Source organism: Natrix helvetica (assembly GCF_964273705.1).
Source record: "Natrix helvetica genome assembly, chromosome: 1".
NCBI lineage: Eukaryota > Metazoa > Chordata > Lepidosauria > Squamata > Natricidae > Natrix > Natrix helvetica.
In genome coordinates, this window is record NC_138548.1 from 129,781,622 (window position 1) to 129,804,339 (window position 22,718).

General features: G+C 42.3%; 1 protein-coding gene across 2 annotated transcripts in view; it reads left to right on the plus strand.

Annotated features, from left to right (window-relative positions):
• MARCHF4 (membrane associated ring-CH-type finger 4) overlaps positions 1–22,718 on the plus strand; it is a 141,878-nt gene that overhangs the window by 91,496 nt on the left and 27,664 nt on the right. The window contains exon 2 of one of the 2 annotated variants that reach the window (XM_081938162.1): positions 15,398–15,559. In XM_081938162.1, coding sequence (XP_081794288.1) covers positions 15,398–15,559 — 162 coding nt within the window. The remainder of the gene's footprint in view (positions 1–15,397; positions 15,560–22,718) is intronic. The other variant, XM_081938163.1, reaches the window with a different exon arrangement.

Sequence of the window (22,718 nt, forward strand, 5' to 3'; positions counted from 1 at the left end):
GGATATGTGTACTTCAACTCCTAGAATTTCCCAGCCAATTCATCAAACACAATACATCTTAAAATTGCCAAGATTGAGAAACATTGCTGTAAACAATGGTGAGGGGTCTCAAAAACATAACTTTGTAAAGAATATGATTAAACTATTTACTACCAAAGAAATTAGCAGTACCTCCTGCGATCATGTGCTACTTTAGAGTCTAATGATAAGAGTCATTGGGGGTCAGATGGCATACGGATTTAATAAATAAATAAATGAACGAAGCGTCAACTAAAACTTTACCCAGTCTATTCTAAATTCTGGCTCTGACTCATCCTTTGCATAGGATCACCTATCTCAGTTGACACAGAAATAGATCTGAGGGTGGTTATTATATGAGCGATGTTTATTTTAAAACCTGGTATGACTCCTTTTAGTTGGGGTTTATCCAGTATGGGAGAATTATTGCAAAAGTTATTGCAAAAGTCTATTAAGCAAATCTTGCAATATTATTTTCTTGGAATGATTATAGACAGAAATAAAACACCTTACCATCTATCGTAACGAAACCCATTCTACAGAATGGGCCAGACAAGATGCCATGTTTGATAGTATCCAATTCCACTGAAAGATCAAGAAAAACTCAAATTTCCCCTTTTTTGAGTATCACCCATCAGGGAATTAAGAATTGACAAGATCCAAGTAGAGATTGAATCCAGATTGAAATAAATCCCAAAAATGTATTTGATACCTAAAACATGGAGTCTATTACCCTCCTTTCTAATGTCTTGAGAAAAAGAGAATATTTGCAAGTAGTTGATGAGCACTATTACAGGATGGCATTTATTTGACCAGTCTTCAAAAATCAACATAAATCTATTGTGTAATCTATGTCTGTATTACATTTAGTTGTTGGTGTTGCCATTGCTATTTCGGTTAAGTTTTTGTTGCTGTTGTTGCATCAAAAATTTCTCGCTGCTAACTATGATTTCATTCAACTCCCAAAGCTGGGGTGTTCAGCCAGTCTCTCTCCCTTGATATGCTGTGCTCTTCCTCATCCAAAGAGGATTTTAAAGATGGAATGTTCCACTTCTGTAGCAATTTTTCCTGCTTGGCAAATGTTCTCCAGGCACATTTCCAACAGCTTCATATAAAATGTTCAGTCATGCAGTGATCCTTTGCCAAGATGGCTTGCCTTGCATTGCTAGAAGATCAGAGGCCTCCTCAGATCTGCTGCCAATTTTACAAATTCTCATCTCCCTTTTTCTCCTCCCTCCTGGACTGCATCCTGTTCACTTTCACTTTGCTGATTCTGAGCCTGAAAATAAAGCCTTTAGTCAGAGTTAGTCCATTAAACCAATAGGACAATGAAGTCAGATTGGCAGCTATCATATCCCTCATTGCACTACTTTAATCAAGGAATAGTAGTAGGAATTATCTCAAATAGTGGAGTCCTTGATGCTCTTTGAGCTTGGTTGTTTGCACCAAGAAGAAGATGCATTAGGGATCACCAAGGGCTCCACAGTTCAATGCTGAGCTACATATATTCTCTTCTTGTGATCTCAAATAGTGATATAGAGGTTTATAACAGCTATATTCAGAGGACACTAGTTACATTACATCGCATCCTGCCCCATACATCCCTGCGACCAATTCGCTCTCACAGAGAGGGACTCCTCCGGGTGCCGTCCACTAAGCAATGCCAGCGGGCGGCGCCCAGGAGTAGGGCCTTCTCAGTGATGGGCCCAGCCCTCTGGAATGACCTCCCCCCCGATATTAGGACCATCACTGATCTCCGCTCCTTCCGCAAGAAACTCAAGACCCACCTGTTCCAACTAGCCGGCCTGGCCCAATTATAATTTTATCTTCTAATCCTCCTGGCAGTTATTCTAAATTTTAGGGTAGTTTTTAATGTTATTTTAATTCTATCATTATTGCGTAGATTTTATGAAATTGATTTGTAAGTTTTTATCCCTCCTTCCATGTAACATGTAATATGTCTATGTAAATGTCCATGTCCATGACGTTTTGACCTTTGATTGTACACCGCCCCGAGTCCCTTTGGGGAGAGGGAGCGTTTTTTTTTATAAATCTAATAAAATCAAATCAAATCAAACATCGGTTTGTTCTCCTATTTAAGTGAATAGTCCAAGATAATCACAAGGCAGCCATATTTTATTTATTTGTTATTCATTTGTTAAAATTACTTGCCATCTGTCTCTGTTTTTTGTTTGTTTGTTTGTTTCATTATAATGTTCCCTGAGATCTTTAGAATAGTGGGCAGGTTATATATTAATCAGAGGTGGTATTCAGGAGGTTCTGACCAGTACTGGAGAACCGGTAGCGGAAATTTTGAGTAGTTCAGAGAACCAGTAAATACCACTTCTGTCTGGCCCCGCCCACATCTATTATCTGTCTCCCGAGTCCCGGCTGATTGGGAGGGAATGGAGACTTTACATTGTATCCTTCCTCTGCCACGCCCACTAAACCACACCCACCAAGCCATGCCCACAGAACCGTTAGCAAAAAAAAATGGAATCCCACCACTGTTATTAATCCTCACAATGGAAGAATGATGGACAGAAAAACTGATGGAGCTTGCAAAGATGACCAAATTAGCTTCTGTAATGAAAGAAAACAATAGTTTTGTTTCTATTTGGAAACTGCTTCTTGACTTTGTACTTAAGACAGCAAAAAAGTTTGGGATCTTCTAGTAAAATAAGTCTGTTGTTATAGAAATAGCTAGTATACTCAATATGTAGAAGTACTGTAAAATGTGAGGCTGTGCCATGCTATTTTCATCCTACCATGCTGAAAAGAGTTGTAATTAATGCTTTTTTCTTCTTTTCCCCTTTCCTTCTTCCCTACTATCTTTACTTTCATTTGTATTTTATATTATAAAATTTAATGAAAATTTATTTTTAAAAAGAATAGTGGTTAGGCTAACTATTTTAAACCCAACAAAATATTCTGGTGCTCTTCCCAGCGTAAGTATGGGCCATTAAATCCAAACAATGGCCGGAGGTAAGTGTATACTAGTACAACAGCATTATTGAAGCCATCAACCAGCCCTTGAATTAGGGCAACCAGGGAGCCAGAGAAACCAGGATTGAAAGCCTCCTGTGGCTTCTCCCAGAGTCTCTCATCATAAATTTGCTACTCGCCATCGCTCAGCTGAACAAAACTCATTTCCCTCCCGTTCTCTGACTCTTGGGATGTGTTAGCAGACGCTGTGCTGCTTTTAAAAGCAGTGAAACGGTGGCAGCAAAAGCAGACCTCCTTGTAGTTGTAAAATTGGGATGGAACCACCCAAGCAGCTACTGCACCGCCACTCGCTCTATCTTCTTAGATAATTTATTATGAAAGTGGGAACATAAACCAAGCATGAAAGAATACAGACTGGGCACCCGCTGAGGTTCTTCCATGATCCGTGGTGTTCTATTATCAAACAGTTTTCCAGCTTTCCACAAAAGAAAGAGGGGAAGCATTGAGCTGCTTTCAATTGGCTCTTTTGTATATGGAGAGCTGGCCTCGCAGGCCATTAAGAAGTATCCCTTTCTGAAATTCTCTTCGGCTGGTTTTTTTTTCCCCCAGCGCTCCAACCCATGTAATGTTTTCCAAAATGCCCATTAGCGAGTGGCTTTCTTCACTAACAGCTTCCCGTACAAGTAGCAGTAAAGTTCAATTTGGTGAAGTTGTAAAAGCATCGGCAGTAAGGAGCATATTATAAGGTGTGTGTATGTCGAAAGCATTAACTTTAGACTTTGAACGTTTAAAATATGCATCAGTGATCCCATTTAAAATGGAACAATTGAAGGGGTGCAGGTTGGAGGTATTAAGGCATAGATAGGCTTCTCACACTTTATGCAGGAGTTATTTTCCCCTTTAAACTTCACATGGAGTTACTTGCGGGATCGTATTCTGCCCCATACATCCCTGCGACCAATTCGCTCGCACAGAGAGGGGCTCCTCCAGGTGCCGTCCGCTAGACAATGTCGTGGGGCGGCGCCTAGGAGTAGAGCCTTCTCTGTGGCGGGCCCAGCCCTGTGGAATGACCTCCCCCCGGATATTAGGAATACCTCTGACCTCCGCTCCTTCCGTATTAAGCTTAAGACCCACCTATTCCAAGCAGCTGGCCTGGCTCAACTTTGATCTAACCATATCGCTCCTGACGGGTTTTTAACCGGGTATTTTAATTATATTTAATTTCTAGGGGTTTTATATTTTGTATTTTAATTGTTTTTATCAATCGACCTCCTCCTTGTGTATGTCTCAGTGTATGTTTTTGCTTTATGTTTGTTTTGTTTACATATTTATTTCGTATGTTTTGTTGTACGCCGCCCCGAGTCCTTCGGGAGAGGGTGCGGCTAAGAAATAAATATATTATTATTATTATTATATATATTACATAATGCACTACCTGACTCTCTTGTTACATCTTCAAATCCCTAAAACTTTAACCTTAAACTGTCTACTATTGACCTCATCCCATTCCTAAGAGGTCTGTAAGGGGCTTGTATAAGCGCACCATCGTGCCTACCATCCCTGTCCTAATACCCCCATTTCATTCATAATCATGTTTATTCTTATACCTATTTTCTTGTGAACGATTGACAAATCAAATACATTAAAATAAATTTTGAAAAGAAAAAAAAAAGACACACCTGGCGACTTATAGTGCAACCACTCTAATATCAGTACCTGCGAAAATGAAAAATCGTCCTATAGACATCTTCAAATTTTAGGTCGGCATGGTCAAAAACAAGTCTTATTGCATGTTTTATAGAAATGCACCAATAGGGTAGTGTAACTTTTCAGGTTCCCAAGAGAGGAAGTACATCACAGCGTGTAAAAACATGTGTGTGGCTCCTGTGGCAGATTGTTTTAACTTTAAATGTCTTTTCCTGGCAATACACTGCAGCTGATGTATCCTGGAAAAAGGCAAAGCTGTTTCAAAAAGCTGCTGAGAAGTTCTGTGTGAATGCCTTGCTATTACTAAAATAAGCCGCCTCCAACTCTTCAGATTCTATGACAGGTTGATTTCTAGTATAATAAAAACGATCTTAGAATATGCTTAGCTTCAGCATGTTTTCTGCACCATGTTCCTTTGATTCTATGGATAAAAATGGTATTTTAAACAAACCATGCAGTATGTGAGGTATGAACTCAGTCAGAGTCTGAGCATACAGCAAATGTATGGTTCTTTGGAGAAAATTTAGATTAAGTGAAAGATGATCTTTTAGACAGGCTCTGCAATGAACAAGCAATGATATTAGCTTGCCAGCAAAAAGACATGTCACTTATTTACATTAGTAGCGGCTGATAAAAATGACAACTACACCAAGGTGATATTACTCTTGCAATTTCTCACAACCGTCATAGTTCATTGTGGATTTGATCTCCCACTATCCTAGTCCAGCATGTATAAGTATAATCTTTATTGTCATTGTACTTAAATACAACGAATGTGGATGTGCAGAATCCAACAGTTTTGTCAGAATTTTTTAAAGTTTTATTTGTTAAAGTAGCGGAATTAAAAAAAAATCTAGATTAAATAGTGATTATATAGGAAAGGGGGGAAACCAAACAGAACATAATCAGTTAGAGACTTCCTTCTGAGCCATCTCTATGCCCTCTCTTATCTGACTGTTCCCTAGGCAGCATTTCTTCATCCTGTTTCTCCAGATCTTTCTCAAATACCATTGCATCTATTTTTACTTTCCAGAAAACTAGGAAAGGTCTATTCTGATACTAGTAAAGGAGATTATTTGGCACTCAGGGTTGAAATGAGGAGTCCTTGGTGCTCTCTGAGCTTGGTTGATGTTTTGCAGACATTTCATTACCCAAACTAGATAACATCATTGGTGCTACGGCATCATCTACAAATGTGGTATTCAGCCAGTTATGGCAGGTTCTGAAGAACTGGTAGCGGAAATTTTGAATTGTTCGGAGAACTGGCAAATAGGCTGGCCCCGCCCCCGCTGTCTCTCAGTCTCCCAGCTGATTTTCTTTTGTTGCCCTGAACAGGAGAACGGAGCTGGAAAGCAGGTTAATGGGGTGGGGAGGGAATGGGGATTTTGCAATATCCTTCCCCTGCCACGCCCACCAAGCCACGCCCACAGAACCAGTAGTAAAAAAAATTGAATCCCACCACTGATCATCTAGTAGCATTGATGATGTTACCTAGTTTGGGTAATGAAACAAAACAACAACCAGATCTCTTCTGAGCCACTTCCCACTTCCCTTTTCCTTCTGTGGGCTGAGATAACTTTTGCGTGATGGCTGTTTAGGCAACACCTCTTCCTCCTATCTCCCAAAATCATTCCCACATACCCTTACATTAGGATATGTAGAAGACATATGTTGTCAAGACATATTTGTGCTGTGGTTAGATGCAAGCAGGGGAAATCCTGCATTTATCCCCAAATACCTTCAGTGATGACACTTTCTTAACGAATGGTTATTGGCTGCAGAAAGAGTGTTGTGAGAGGCCGTATAGTTATATTTTTAGCATAGAAAACGGCTCATTTCCACTTGCCATTCTTTATAAAGTCAGCATGGGTTTTCATACATTGTGGAGATCATTAAAGCTACTCATTACATTTTATTCCTAGCTCAAGGCTTTGTTGCTCCATCCTACCACTACAAATCACAGTGGGTTTGGGGGGGGGGGGTGTTGTACTTGAGATAAATCCATCAAACTGTTTATCAAAGCTTTGGGTGTAAAACTCAAGAACTTTCTCTGCATCCATTCCACTGTATTGCAGATGTAAAAATAAATTTTTTTCTGCCTATCTACTCCCCTCTTTATCCACATCAGTATATGGTGCTGCATATTCATCAGGTTAGGAGACTTCTTTGGTTCTAAAACCCTGTTGGATTTAGATCACAAATCATTTTATAATGCAGCAGAATTATTAAATTTAAACGTGCATAAGCCTTTTTTTTTTTCCTTTGCTGAAATAATTGGAAACTCTCTTGGACCATCCGAAGACATAAGTCCAGGAGGATTCGTGTTCTACTGCAAAGCCCCCAGGCAGGAAAGCTCATGCTTTTTTTTAAACAGCGAGTTCATTTTTGGACCAGGCTTTGAAGTAGGAACAATTATAACATATAAACTACAAACGTGCAAAGGGATATCAGTTGTAACAGCTATGGAAGCTCTCCAATGCTCAAGAGAGTCAGGGGGAAAAAATATAGTGAAAGAGAATTAAGGCTAGGGTTTCGATTCTGGCAAAAGAATTAATATTTTGTTTCTGAAGTCAAACATCGATATCTAGTTCTTTAAAATGATCTATGAATCGTGGCTTTAAAATGGGCAGTGGTACCATGGTTGTTTATTGTCCTTTCCTGGGAATTTATTGCAAGCCATTCAAAAGCTTTCAAAGAAGCAGGTCATAAAACATTGGCCAGTATAGAGACTTACCAAGACTGCTGATGGTTCACATCTCGTAATTGGATTCTGGAGGAAATCCAAATAACCTGAGATCTGTTTGTGCACGTATATAGTTACATATGCACAGTTGGCACGTACTGGCATCCCATCCTTTGCACTATACTCATTGGAAAGCAATTACCAGCTGCCCATCCAGAAGATGCCAATGCCTAGCATAAAGGGCCATTTGCTAAGCCTATTTTTCCCACAGGTCCCCTGGGACTCCTTTCTCTTATGCCAGTGTACCTGCTGCCAAAACCCAGTGCAAGGATACAGCCTTCCCTGCTATGGGGAAAAGTCTTGCATTCCATTTGAACTACTGTATTCTAAATTTGCATCCATACACAGCAGGGGTAAAATCTACTTACCTTCGCTACCGGCTCGCAAATGTGAGCACGTGCAAAAGTGAGAACCTTCTGCGCATGCGCAGAGCCTCAAAAACAGACATGATGACTTCCGGGTGGGTGGGCGGAGGCTGCTACTGAGCATACCTGCAAAGATACTGTAAGTAGAACTGCAAGGGAGGGGAATCCGCTGTGCTATGCAATTTAGATTAGCTAGAAAGCAGGAAATCCTGCTTTCTAGCTAATATAAATGACGCATCACAGCTGATCATCACAAATATCGGTTTGCCCAATAGCATGTTTTTGTAGTCCCGGCTCAGGCGAACCAGTAGCATATTTTACTACCGGTTTGGACCGGTAGTACAGTCCAAACCGGTAGCATTTCACCCGTGATACACAGGTAATCCTTGACTTGCAGCAGTTCAGAGGTGGGTTGCTCCCGGTTCGACCCGGATTGGGCGAACCGGTAGTGGAGGCGGTGGGAGGCTCTGCCCACCCACCTGGACGCTTATGTGCATGCGCCGAGATTTGCAACCCACCTCTGCAGCAGTTCATTTAGTGACCATTCAAAGTTACGATGGCGCTAAAAAAATCTCAACTTATGACTGTTTTTCACGGTTACAACCTTTGCAGCATCTCCATGATCACTGGATCAAACTTCAGATGCTTGGCAATGGGTTCATATTTATGACCTTTGCTGTGACCCAGGGTCCTGTGATCACCTTTTGAGACCTTCCGACAAGCAAAGTCAATGGAGGAATCGGGATTCACTTAACAATTGGCTTTCTTATTGTTTATTTAACAATTGTGACTAACTTAAGAACTGCAGTGATTCACTTAACAATTGTGGCAAGAAAAGTCATAAAATGGGACAAAACACACTTAACCAATGTCTCACTTAACAACAGGAATTTTTGGGCTGAATTATGGCCGTACATCAAGGACTACCTCTATTTAAATGAGCAGGGGCAAATATTGTGTAAGCCCTTACCCTCTTTGTCCTTCTTTCCCTTACTGGTAATAGTAAGAGGCTAGTCTTTGTGTGCGGAAGAATCTAGGAATGCAAAAACTTCAGAAAGTTTCCCGTTTCTTTTCACTGCAGAGTAATCACAACAGCTGAGAAAGTCACGCTGTGCCTCTTCCTTCTGATCTGGTTTACGTTTTCTCCTCTTATTCATTTAAACGAAATTGCTTGGCTCGCTCGTCGGTACTTCTGCTCTGTAGACCCTTACAGTGTTTACACTGAACCATGAAGACACATGCTGCTTGCAGATGATGAAACACCAGTGCCAATAAATTAGAGAAGTAAGGAATTACTTCGGGTGATAAATAGTGTTATTGGGACTGTCTGAACCTTGGCTCAAGTCTGAGTTTTGATTCCTTCAGAATTCCTCAAGTTTCTGTGTGCATTAATGAGGTTTCAGTCGGGTGAGGCACCCCGGGCGTTGGCTATCTTGGCACAAGATGGGAAAATAACCCAAGTATCTCTGAATTGAGTAAGAGATCTGTATTTGAAGGGCAACAAACCAGGGGTGGGATTCAGCTGGTTTGGGCGAACCAGTAGTTCCGGTAAGCGGTTGGCCCCACCCGCCCAGCCCTGCTCTTTCCTGTTCTATATTTCCCTGTTTTTTAGCTCAGCTAATTCATGTGGCACAACGGATTGCCGCGCGGCAGCTGTTTTACTCACCAGCGCTGACATAGAAGGTAAGCTTCTAAGCTTAAAATGGGTGAGTTTTAAATGCTGCGCTGCACACACCAAGCACATGTTAGGCGTGTGCACATGCAAAGTTCACCTGTGTGCACTCACCGAATCGGTTGTTAAACCGCTTGCATCCCACCACTGCAACAAACCAATTTTTAAATAATTGTTGGTTACGTATGCATGTGTGTAACTTCCTACCACCACAACCCTGGTTGTAATACAGAAACCAGTTCTGTATCTGAAAACTAAATTCTTTCAAAGACTCCCCTAAACAGAGTCTTTTGCAGTTTTAGACAATTTATTCGTATCAAGCCCATGTCTAAATCTTCGAGCAGAAAGAGGAATTTCCCCTCCTTCCCTGGGCCATCCTTTAAGGAAAAATAAATAACCCAGTTGTGAACTTCTTACAGTTTTTAGTTTTATCATTAAGAAACAGCATACAGAGATAGGAATAGGCATAAGAAGAACTCTAAACCATGCTGGGTGTTGAATTCAATCCTCAGAGCTTCTTACACACGGTGTCAAGCACAAACAACTTAAATTCAAGTAGTTGTTTTATTGCTCAATTCTACACCCTTTATCTTCTCTGACTGATGGTTTGCACCTGAGTGAAACTAGGTAAGGTTCAATGGCATTCAAGGTGGGGTCAGACTTCACCCTCTTTTGCCCACGTAAGGATTTTAAACTAAGTCCTTGTTTGATTCCTCCCCCTGGCTTGGCCAATCTCTCTCTCTCTCCCCTACACATAGTATATTGAATAGTCTCCTAAAAGGTGCAGGACATTTTAAAAATCCAGTGCATATTGAAACTATCCTGCTCTCCCAACTCTTTTTTAAATGCACTGACAGTAATTGCACTTGTGCCACATAACTGTTCTCTTCTGATTATCTTCTTGACTAGGCTGTCTTCCCACTTTTCCTCCAACCAGATCCATGGGCAGTTTCTTCACAGGTTGAATGTCCATCTCCTGTGACCCTCCACATTGCTTGAGTTGTTAAACCCGAATTATTTGCTCTGAGCCTCCTGACTTTACCTCTAAAGCAGGGGTGTGAAACTGGTGGCCCATGGCCTGGATGCACCACAGGCCATGCTCACCCCAGCTCCGCAAAAGGAAAAAATATTGTGATAACGCAACGTGATGCCACGAGTTTGACATCCGTGCTCTAAAGAGGTACCTTGTCTTTTTGCCAGCCAAGGGAAGGGGCTGCTGCTTTCAAATAACTTTCCTTTCTTCTCCACTTTTCCTAGATTGGTGCTGGGGTCTATTAACCTAGAATCAACAGACCTAGGGAAAGTTTCCCCTCTCTTTCCAAAATCTCTATCCATATTTATCTACCATTTCCAAGAGTCCCGTTTCCTGTACCCAGCAGTTTAACTATTTAGTTTAACTACGTTAACATTTCCTGTCTTTCACCAACTTCACTGAAATTGTTGGGTTGCATGCAGAGGTGGTATTCAGCAGGATCTGACTAGTTCTGGACAACTGGTTGCGGAAAATTTGAGTAATTCGGAGAACTGGTAAATACCACCTCTGACTGGCCTTGCTCCCATCTATTCTCTGCCTCCCGAGTCCCAGCTGATGGGGAGGGAATGGGGATTTTGCAGTAACCTTCCCCTGGAGTGGGGAGGGAATGGGAGATTTTAGAGTATCCTTCCCCTGCCACGCCCACCAAGCCAGCCTACCAAGCACGGCCACAGAACTGGTAGTAAAAAAATTTGAATCCCACCACTGGTTGCATGTACACATATTCAGATATATACACATATGAACACATACTGTTCCTCAACCCCACACTATCAAAGAGTCTTTTCAAATAAAGTGCCCCTCCTCTCTTCACCTTTGCAAATACTACCACATGATCTCAGGTTACATAGTCATGTAGAAACCATTTTTGAACTTCTGTCAATTTCAAGAGTGGCCTTCTTACCAGCAGTTCATTAAGACTAGTGCTACTATGGATGGATGGATGGAGTCAGATGACATTCCATCTCTTATGGCCGATAGTAGCAAACTCATCTGAGCGGTGGACGATACTAAGAAAAATATAACCTCGCTCTCTTCGTTCCCATGCTGGGTCTCTGATGCACAAATTGGTGCACTTAGTTTCAGATGGCAAGAACCATTCATCACTGAGCTGTTGTGTCTATATGACCAGGAATGGCAGAATTTACTGTTTCTCATTATAGCTTGGTTGTAATTTGGAACTGTGCAATGGATACTAATGGCATTTCTTGATGGTGATCTCAGTTGAATGCAGAGCAGCTTTGGCTGGTTTTCTGATCCAGCACCACACTATATTTGCCCTCGCAGGTTTGAAAGGACAACAGAAGATACTGAAAAGATTGCCAGCCTTTCCATTGGTCTTACATTTTGCCCCCTGTGTAAATCCGGGGGCTATATATCTATGAAGTCATTTTCCTCAAGAATTTGGTCTCTCTTCCTCTCTCTTGCAGTCGTATTATGTGTTTTCCTGCAAGAGATTTTGGGCTACCGAGGTGAAAACCCCGAAAGAGTAAATTGGTTGACTCTTTTCTCTTTAGATCTGTGTCTAATATTTGCAAGCAGCCATGTGCGCATTCGGAAAGGCAGAGTCTGAGCGTTTTAAGTCAGCTAATCAAATAGCCCAGAGGGGTGAGAGTTTAGTACTGGAAAATAGCACCCTAATAATATATTTCTCACCAAATTAGCTCTCAGCTGAATTGATTGCCATTATTTATATTCCAGCAGATAATTTTCCAGAGCTGTTGGCTGTGACTGAAAATGAAAACCCGTTCCCTGTTCAATATGGTTCAGCTCACTGGCCTGAACAGTCTGATGTGGTTAACTGTATAATAACATTCACCTGCTTCCATGTTATACAGAACAAGTGAACTTCTAGGGCAGTGTTTCTCAACTTTAGCTCTTTCATTGTGCGTGGACTTCAACTTCCAGAATACTCCAGTCAGGACTGTTAAGGTGGTGAAAAACTGCCCTAGAGAATTAGTGGATAAGTGACTAGGCTTTGCTGATTAGCGTGTTTTAGGAGTTGAAGTCCACATATCTTGAAATGGCTAAGGTTGAGAAAACTGATCTAGAGGGTTAGGGTTAAGAAATTAGATTTGCCTAAATAAAGGCAGTGATGGTAGTGCCAGTTGCTTCAGTGGTGGGTTGCAGGCGGTACTCCCTGTATGGGCATACCGGAGCCAGCCTGGAGCACTGGATATCTTTCCGGTACGGTGCTCCGGAGGGCCCACCCGCCTGCCCTCACTCCTTACCTGTGCTTTAAGCTTTTGGCGCTTTTGGAGCAGCTGGAGCCTCACGGATGCTTGTGGAAGCGTCGCAGGCAAGTACGACACATGCGCACGCCATGCATGTGGGTGACTCCGGGGCCGTTCCAACCGTACCAGTTGCTTGTTAAGTATCTGGGAAGTATTGCTAAGCTTTTTTTTAAGGAACTTGATCCAACTGATTGTATGAATCCCATAAATATCCCTCACGTTCTCCAAATTCCAAGAAAATGAAAGGATTGGTAATACTCAGTTCTTCACAAGTCTAAAACTTATAAGTGTCTGTTTGTTCAGTTGGGTTCAGCATGCTGCCAGAATCCAGTCTGTAAACTATGAGTTAGTCCGCTATGGCAATCCAATGTCTTACCATTTTTAATTTAGCATCTTCAAATTGAGATTGTTGGTGTTGGTTTCATGGGGAATTTCTTGGTAGCAATAGAGAAGTGATTTTCCATTCCTCCTTCTTGTATTCTTTTCCTTTTCCCAGTTTAGTCTCTAGCCTTGGTATTGATAGTTAAATCACGGCTTACTAAGATTTATGAATCTGATTGCTGCCTTTATGCAGTTGAGCGATCACCTGGAAAATGTTCAAAGTATGGTTAGTTAGAACACTCTTTATCCTTTCAATTTCAGCTCCCTCATCTAGCATGCTTGGTTTGCAAGGAAAAAGAAACCAAGTGTAGTTAGACTCAACAAAAAAGGAGAGAAGAGAAACAGCACAGGAAAAAACAGCACGGTTAGGTTCAAGTAAATATGCCTTGGCAATATCATTTCTTGCTATGGACCCCTGAGTTTTCCTCTGTCTTCTCCCCCAGCCAAGGAGCGAAACTGATCTAAGTCATTCCTAGTAGTATTTTCTCTCTTATTCAAATTTTGACCAACAGCAGCCTCAAAGGGAGGGGGAGGGCTAAATCTGGTAGATTTTGTCATCCATTACATTGGAGGGAAATTGCAGGACTGGGAGTGAGGAAGAACAGAGGCATGCTAACAAACTTAATGCTGCTCTAGTTTCCTCCAATTGAAAGGTGAGTGGTAGCATTTCAGCATGAGAAAAGACCCTTAAGCATGCCCCTCCTTATGTAAATAAACACAATCATCGTATCCAAACTGTTTGTTGTTGTTCCTTTGAGTGAGTGTTGACTCCTGGTGACACCCTAGACAAGTCCCTGCAGTTTTCTCCACAGAATTTTCGAAGTAGTTTTCCCTTGCTTGCTTCTTAGGGGCTGCGAAGGAGTGACTGGCCAAAAGTCAAGATAATAATAATAATAATAATAATAATAATAATAATAATAATAATAATAATAATAACAACAACAACAACAACAACAACAACAACAACAACAACTTTAATTTATAGACCGCGCCCTTTCCTAAACAGGACTCGGGGCGGTGTACAGTCATTTTAAAAACAATGTGGATACAAAAATATAGATATACATAGATAATATACATAGATAGACGGAGGAGGTAGGATATGCACTGTACAATAATAAATTAAAATTCGAATAAAAATTAAAAATTACCCTTAAAAACTACCCCAAAATAAGGTGTTTGCCAGGAGGTTGACTTCATGTTTAAAGCATGTCTAGAACAGGGGTGGGTTCCAGCTTCTGCTACTGCCTGGTTCGCTCAGGGACCCACTTCAGGCACGCATGCACTACACGTCAGGGGTGGGTTCCTGCCAGTTCTAACCACTTCTAAAGAAGAGGTTCCACAAATCTACAGTGCCGTTTAGAATCGGTTCCAGCTCCCTCCCCCCGCCCGTCTGCACCACACTTGCCCTGCCCACCCCTCACTGATTGGCTGGCTCACCAATCACCCCGCCTGCCTCTAAGAGTCCCATCTAAACCTTAAAGTCTTAAAGCTGTCAAGTTTGAACACCCTGGGTTTTTTTCCTAAAGGGTTAGGGGTGCAAGGGCCTTGTAACTTGACAGCTTTAAGACTTGCACACTTCAATGCCAGAGTTCATGAGCCAATATGACTGGAGGAGGAATTCTGGGAGTTGAAGCCCACAAATCTTAAAAGCTGTCAAGTTTGAACACCCCTGGAGTTTTTTTTTTCTAAAGGGTTAGGGGTGCAAGGGTCTTGTAACTTGACAGCTTTAAGACTTGACTGCTTCAAATGCCAGAGTTTCTGAGCCAACATTTTGGTTGCTAAGCAAGAGCATTGTTAAGTGAGTTTCACCACATTTTACAAGTTGGTCACGCCCACCCAGTCACATGACTGCCAAGCCCCTCCCACTTGGTCACATGGCCGGCAAGCCACTCCCACAAAGCAGGCCACACCTACAGAAGAGGCTCTAAAAAATTTTGAAACCCACCACTGCTACACGTGCATGCGCAGTAATTAAAAAATGCTTCTGCGCATGCACAGAAGTAAAAAAACAAGATGGCACCACCTACGGCACTGCCAATAGAACCGATTCGGGGGTTGTAGCAGGACAAGTTACTCCCTACTCGGCCAAACCGGGCCAAACCTCTGGTCTAGAACCTGGTTGTAGCCTTGGTGCTTTAACCACTATCCCAAACTGGCTTATATATTTATACAATATATACTGTATTTACATATTCACAATGACTGTTTAATCCACCCCCTGCATAAGAAGAAAAGTGCCTGGAGGGAGCCATTCCAGTGAAGAATTTTAATAAGTATGTCATGTTCTCTTTCCAGGGTGAGTTGCTGAGTCCATGTCGGTGTGACGGGTCAGTGAAATGTACACATCAACCTTGCCTGATCAAATGGATCAGCGAGAGGGGATGCTGGAGCTGTGAGCTGTGTTACTACAAGTATCACGTCATTGCCATAAGCACAAAGAACCCCCTGCAGGTAAAGGTACTAGAGATTATTCCAAAGCCCTTTTCCTTTCCTCCTTTCAGCTTTTCCCTGCTTCCTGCATTTGCACTGTGGGTGATGCGTGTGTGGCTTTTCATTATACGGTGCCCTGCGTGTGGTGAAGAAACGGATCACTCACTTTAGTTACTTTTTAGAAAACACATCAAGGTGACCAGGGGGGAAAAATAAATGGGGATCTCGAAATAAAATATCTTGCCAAACAAACACTAAAGTTTGCCTCCAGAAGATTGCTAGCTATGGCTTTAATCAGGGGACACATCGTCCACAGTAAAAATTAGTTGCTAACTTGCACAGGTCTGAATCAGAATATCTGGTGTTTGCAACGGGGGGAGGGGAAACCTTTTGGTGCATATAAAAGTTTCCTTCCATTGTCATCAGCAGGCCCTGAAGCTGAGATGGTGGGGAGACTGAGAGCTGTTTGGCACCGCAGCCCGAATCTGCCCTTACTGGTTGGAAAATCTGGATTTCAGGTCCTGCCTCAGGCTTGGGCTGATGTCGGATGCTGGGAACTGTTCTGTCTGAGCATCAGCAATGATGGGCTGCTGAGGGCCGCCACTTAATTGGTTCTCCATCCTTGCCTCCCAAAATGCTGGCAAGAGAAGTACCCTGTTTCCCCGAAAATAAGACCTCCCTGGATAATAAGCCCAAGTGAGTGCATGCACTAAAATAAGCCTCCCCTGAAAATAAGTCCTCCCAAAAACATCACAACACAGCAGCAGCCATGAGGCTGCCTCAGGCACCTCAAAAATAATAAGACCTCCCCGAAAATAAGGCCAAGTGCTTATTTCAGGGGTCAAAGGAAAATAAGACCCTATCTTATTTTCGGGGAAACACGGTAGGGGAAGTAGAAGAAGTCCGTTTTCCTCTTCTCTCCCCTTATTTCTCCAGGAGTTGGCAAGAGGAATAGGAGTAGAGTTCTGAATGTAACTGGTATGCCTCTTTTCCATACTAGGTAGAGTCCTGACTCTCTTGCTGCTAAAACCCAGCAGATGAGGACTAAAAGGGTTGTCCATTGCAGATGGCCATTCAGAGCAGGTCAAACCTCTCTCCACCTTTAAACTTAGGAAGATTCAGCTCAGAGCAAATTTATTTTATTTTATTTGTTAGAAATTCTAACAAATAAATGAGAACAAGAATAAAAGAACGAAAATACAAAGACAGGGACGATAGCCACATTAGTGCATTTATGCACGCTGCCTCTACTAACCACTTAAGTATGAAGTAAGGCTTTTGATACAGTAGTACATGATAAACTGCTGTCGAAATTAAACTCTTACGGCATTTCTGGACCTTTGCACAAGTGGATTGCTGCTTTCCCGTCTAACAGACTGCAGAAAGTCAAAATAGGGAACTCGCTATCTAATCCTGCATCAGTGGACAGCAGTGTTCCACAAGGCAGCATTTCAGGTCCCCCACTTTTCTTGCTCTGTATCAACGATGTATGTGATCAACTTAAAAGCAATTGCGTCCTTTTTGCCGATGACATAAAATTATTCAATACTACAGATAATTCTGTTGTTTTGCAAAGTGATCTTGACTATTTGTCTGAACGGTCAAATACTCTGGCAGAAGTCAAAACACGGCATTTCTGCAGTGAAGCAAGAAAGCGCCACTACGAGCCCCATTTGGGATAGATGAAGTGAGCTGAAGGCTGGAACATCTGTTCATATTCTCCAAAACCATTTCCTGAAGTATTACCAGTCTGCATTTAGTGGACAATACAGAAGAACTCTGATTCAGGTCTAGATCTTAGCCAGGGGCAGCAGAATGAAGGATTAATAGCCTAGAACAGTGATGGTGAACCTTTTTAGCTTCAGGTGCCAAAAGTACAACCCCATAATTTAATGCCCCCTGTGCATGCGTGTGTTACCCCTCCCCTGTCCTGTGCATGCGTGTGTGACCCACGCATGCACGCACGGCTTTCTAGGAGCCTGGAGAGGGCGAAAACGCCCCCCCCCCCATCCTCTGGAGGGCCTTTGGAAGCCAGAAATGACCCGTTTTCCAATTTACGGTAGGCCCAGCAGCTCCATTTTTCGCCCTCCCCAGGCTCCAGAGGTTTTCTAGGAGCCTGGGGAGGGCCAAAACCGGTCCAACAAATCGGGAACAGACTTCCAAGTTTATTTTTTTTTATTTGATTTGATTTCTAGACCGCCCCCTCTCCCCGAAGGGACTCAGGGAGGTACCAAATTAAAAACCATACAAATAATCATAAATATAGTTAAAATCGGATTAAACTTTAAACCCCTGTACAAATTTATAAAAATTTAAAACTTAGCCTAAGACCAACCCGTGAAATTTAAAAATACAGACTGAGGTGGGAGAGCTGGAATTAGGCCAAGCCGGCTAGATTAAACAGGTGGGTTTTGAGCTTCTTACGGAAGGAGCAGAGGTCCGTGGTTGTTCTAATATCAGGGGGAAGGTCATTCCAGAGGGTCGGGCCCATCACAGAGAAGGCCCTTCCCCTGGGCATCGCCTGCTGGCACAGCCTAGTGGACGGCACCCGGAGGAGTCCCTCTCTGTGTGAGCGAATCGGCTGAAGGGATGTGTGGGGCAGGATACGATCCCGCAAATAACTAGGCCCTGTGCCATGGAGCGCTTTGAAGATGATAATCAGCACCTTGAAACGCACCCGAAAAGCTACAGGTAGCCAGTGCAGCCCACGCAGGAGAGGTGTTACGTGGGAGTATCTAGCGACTCCCGAGACTGCCCGCGCGGCCGCATTCTGAACCAACTGCAGTCTTCGGGTGCATCTCAAGGGGAGCCCCATGTAGAGAGCGTTACAGTAGTCTAGCCGGGACATCACAAGCGCATGGGTGACTGTGCAAAGGGCGTTCCGGTCCAATAGGGGACGCAATTGGCGCACCAGGCGAACCTGGTGAAACGCCCCCCTTGCCACGGCTGTCACATGGTCATCCATTGACAGCCGGGCATCTAGGAGGACGCCCAAATTGCGTACCCGATCCACGGGGGCCAGATGTTCGCCCCCAATGGCCAGTGATGGAATCAGCTGGTTGAACCGGGGTGCCGGTAGCCACAGCCACTCCGTCTTGGATGGGTTGAGCTTAAGTCTGTTACTTCCCATCCAGATCCGTACGGCTTCCAGACACCGGGACATCACTTTGACGGCATCGTTGCCCGTTTGGCTGAAAATCAGCTGGCCAGCGCATGCATGCGTGCTGGAGCTGACAGGGCAAAACCTCGCGTGTCCTGAGAAATGGCTCTGCATGCCACCTGTGGTACGTGTGCCATAGATTCACCATCACGGGCCTAAAATATCTTAGCCATTAGAATATAAAATGAAGCAAACCCCACTCACTAGTAGCACTGATGATGTTATCTACTATGGATAATGAAACACCTGCAAGAAAACCACGCTCAGAGAGCACCCAGAAGCCAAAGCTCAACCCTGAACTGCAGGTACTCTCTTCTGTTTGTAATAAATAGCTAAATGTGCTAAACTCCTAATATTTAAGCAAAATGTTAAGCCCCATGCCCTGATGTTACAGACTTCTTAGCATTGCGTCTCCAGCCAGATCCAGGTAGCTCACTTAGAAGCCAGCACTGAATTAGTGGAAAGGATACATGCCGTTGTGTTGCCCCAGTCAATTTAATTTATAGCAACTGCACAATTTGATCTATTAGAAACTGCAAGTCAGCTAAAATACAGAGACTCCTGAGACTTGGTTCTGAGGCACACAGTGTGGAGGCAACTGCCTTCCTGCTTGAAATAGTGGCCTCAGCAATATTATTCCCGTTTAACTTGTTCAGAACACAAATCCCTGCTGAATTCAGAGTTAATGTATCAGGAACTGGAAATTGTCATTCTTAATGAAAGGAAGCAGCCCTCTGCCTCATTTGCAGCATGCATTTCATGAACAGAATTTGCATTCCACTTTTCTTCTCAAGAGTTGAAAGCAAACATATGTTCGAAGTCACTATTGGGTTATCACAATAACCTCTGGTGGGTAGGAGGGAGATTTTGTGGCTGTGTGTGGGGGGGGGTCTGTTCAACAGATCTCGGCGGTTTGAAACCATTTTTCTTATATGTCGTCTGTCTGCTATATCACATCATCACTCATGGAAGGGAAATATATGCAGGCACACATAGCTGCATGAGAAAGGGGGAAATTGCCCCTAAGGAATATGTCATTTTGAACTAGAATGCCATTAAAGACCTGTCAATGATCAATAGCATGTCAACATTCCCCCCCCCCAACCAAAATCTACAAATAGTCAATAGATCAAATGAACGTGGTCTCTTTTCCACAAATAATGTTCATTGAATTGTTTAATCAACATCTTAATTTACAGGATCAACTAAATCTTCCTTCGTTTCTCCTCACCCCCGCTTCCCTTAACTCCATAGAAGAAACAGCTCTAAACAATTAATGTTAAAATAAAGAGAAAAAAGATTAAAAATGCCACCCCATTGAGAGAGGAATTTAACAAAACTAACATATAAGGATTGTGTTCGACTTCTTCAATCTTGATCTTTTGGGGTCTTGTTTAATATCTTTATAAGTTTGAAAATAGTCTGTTGACTCTGCCGTGAAAGATATCATTTCATAAAATAATTGCCACGGTGGGCACTATCGGTGACAAAACACAAACAGAAAAGTAAATGTAAATAGTTAAGCTAAAAGACAAGGTGGTGGAGTTTCTGCTCCAAGTTCAGCCCATTTCACAGAAAGATAAACAGTTGAAGCTGAAAATAAGTGAAGAGGTTTTTCATTGGATGTGTGTGGTGGCTCTGTGGTTCGGTTTGGACTTGATTTAGTAATTTAGAAAAATGCTTGATGTATCTTGGACTGATTAAAAGTTACTCTCATTCTACTCAAGAGTTCAATCTAGAACAAGCATCATCACTTGACTATCTTAGGATATCCCCAGAAGGCTTAATTATTTAACCTGGCCCAAACTGTATGAGAAGCCTACTGATGGGGATAATAACAGAAATGGATTTACCAAGAGTTTCAGGAGGGCAGCATCTAGAGATCATACTGCTGAAATTTGGCAACAAAACTTCATCAATGTGATTAATAATAATGGACTCACTACAGGTATAAAATCCTCTTATCTTCGCTACCGGTTTGGAACCGGGAGTGCAAGCACGAACAGGGCACTTCTGCACATGCTCAGAACCTTCTGCTCAAGCGCAAAGCATCCATGATGACATCTGGGTGGGTAGGTGGAGGCTCCCGCCACCACCACTACTGGTTTGCCTGAACCGAGCTGAACCAGCAGATTACTACCTCTAACTCACTACCACTAACATAGGTTGTTATTGTACTGATTCCTCTGTCAACAATGTTGAACAAGTCAGGCCGTGGCAATCAAACACATCTGCCAGACTATCACACCTCCTTTACGTGAACAATATAAAGCTGTGTGAAAAAAACACTGTATGAAATAGAAATGCTGCTCAGCACCGTCATATATTCAGCCAAGATATTGCAATGGACAGATGTGTCGCACCCACCCTCAACAGGGAAAAAACAGGGAAAACTGAAGAAATCAAGTCTCCCTCTGGAAATAACATGAAGGGTCTGGTTGAAGACGATCAGTCCAAATACCTGGGCATCCTTCAAGCTGTGAACATCAAGGACATTAGTGTCAAGAAGAAAATTAGAAGTGAATAGACCAAGAGAATGAAGAAGTCCAAAGTTAGGGAGGGAAATACCATCAAGGCAATTAACTCCTGGGCAATTTCAGTCATTAGATGCAAATCTGGATTAATGGACTGGACTCAAGCAGAACTGAAAACCCTGGATAGGAAGATCAGGAAAATAATGCGAATGAATCATGCCTTTCACCCACGGAGTAATGTTGACTTACCAAGGCAAATAAGTGGGTATGGAATGTTGCAAGTACATCAGGTAGTTAAAGAAGAAAAAATGCCTTTGGAAGAATATCAGAGGGGACAGTGAAGAAGATTCACTGAAGCTAGTATACCATGAAGGCTTACTCACTACTTTAGAAGTTCTCTATCTTGTGTTCTTGGTTAATGCTGGAGTCCTCCCAAAGAGACTATTCTTTGTCTTTCAGAAGTTTTTTGTTTTATAGGAAATATAATGTTCATTTCATACCTTCTTTTAGCTGCTTGATTTTTAGTCCTTTTCTTTCTTCTTGTTCCCCATATATTTACTGATTCTTGTTATTAGCTGCCCTAAGCAGTGTGTTAAGCACCATAAGAAGAGAATACAAACTTAAGCATTCCTATAAATACACTTGTTAATAAAATTGGGTAGACTATACAGGCAGCATCAATCTTTCTGAGGGGACAAAATCTGAATGGGAGAAATTTGAAAGAATTGGGTAACTGTTGATGACATCATCTTGAAAGTCTTTTTTTAAAAAAACATAAAAAGTAACTGTTTTGACATATTAAATAGTATTAAATTGCATTTGTAGCTGAAGTTGCCATATGTGCGAAATACAGTTTGCACATTTCTGAATGGTGGGTGATAGGAGTTTTGTGCAATGTTTTTCACAGTTTCAGAGTAGTGTGTGGATGTTTTGTTTTTCAGCCCTGTTCGTTGCCGGACAGTGTAATGATGATTTTTGAGAAGAAACTTGCCAAATTACCCAAAGATTTTATGCTTTAAAATTTAGATGATCGGAAGGAAATAGGCACTGCATAGTTTCAATCTGTATATGCCATTATTCAAAGATTAGCCTATATAAGATGTCATCTGCAAGGCGATCAAACCAGTCAGTCCTAGAAGAGATCAACCCTGACTGCTCTTTAAAGGCCAGATCCTGAAGATGAAACTCAAATACTTTGGCCACCTAATGAGAAGGAAGGACTCACAGGAGAAGAGCCTAATGCTGGGAAAGGTTGAGGGTAAAAGAATAAGGGGACGACAGAGAATGAGATGGCTGGATGGAGTCACCGAAGCAGTAGGCATGAGCTTAAATGGACTCCAGAGGATGGTAGAGGACAGGAAGGCCTGGAGGAACGTTGTCCATGGGGTCACAATGGATCAGACACAACTTCACAACTAACAACAAATATTTTTGGTCATCCTACCAGTATTCTAAACCAGCAAAAATAACAGTAGAGCTTAATATCATCTCAATGCCCTTTTCTAGGCTCCATGGGTTAGGATCAAAATAATACTTGCTTGTATTTTGAAAT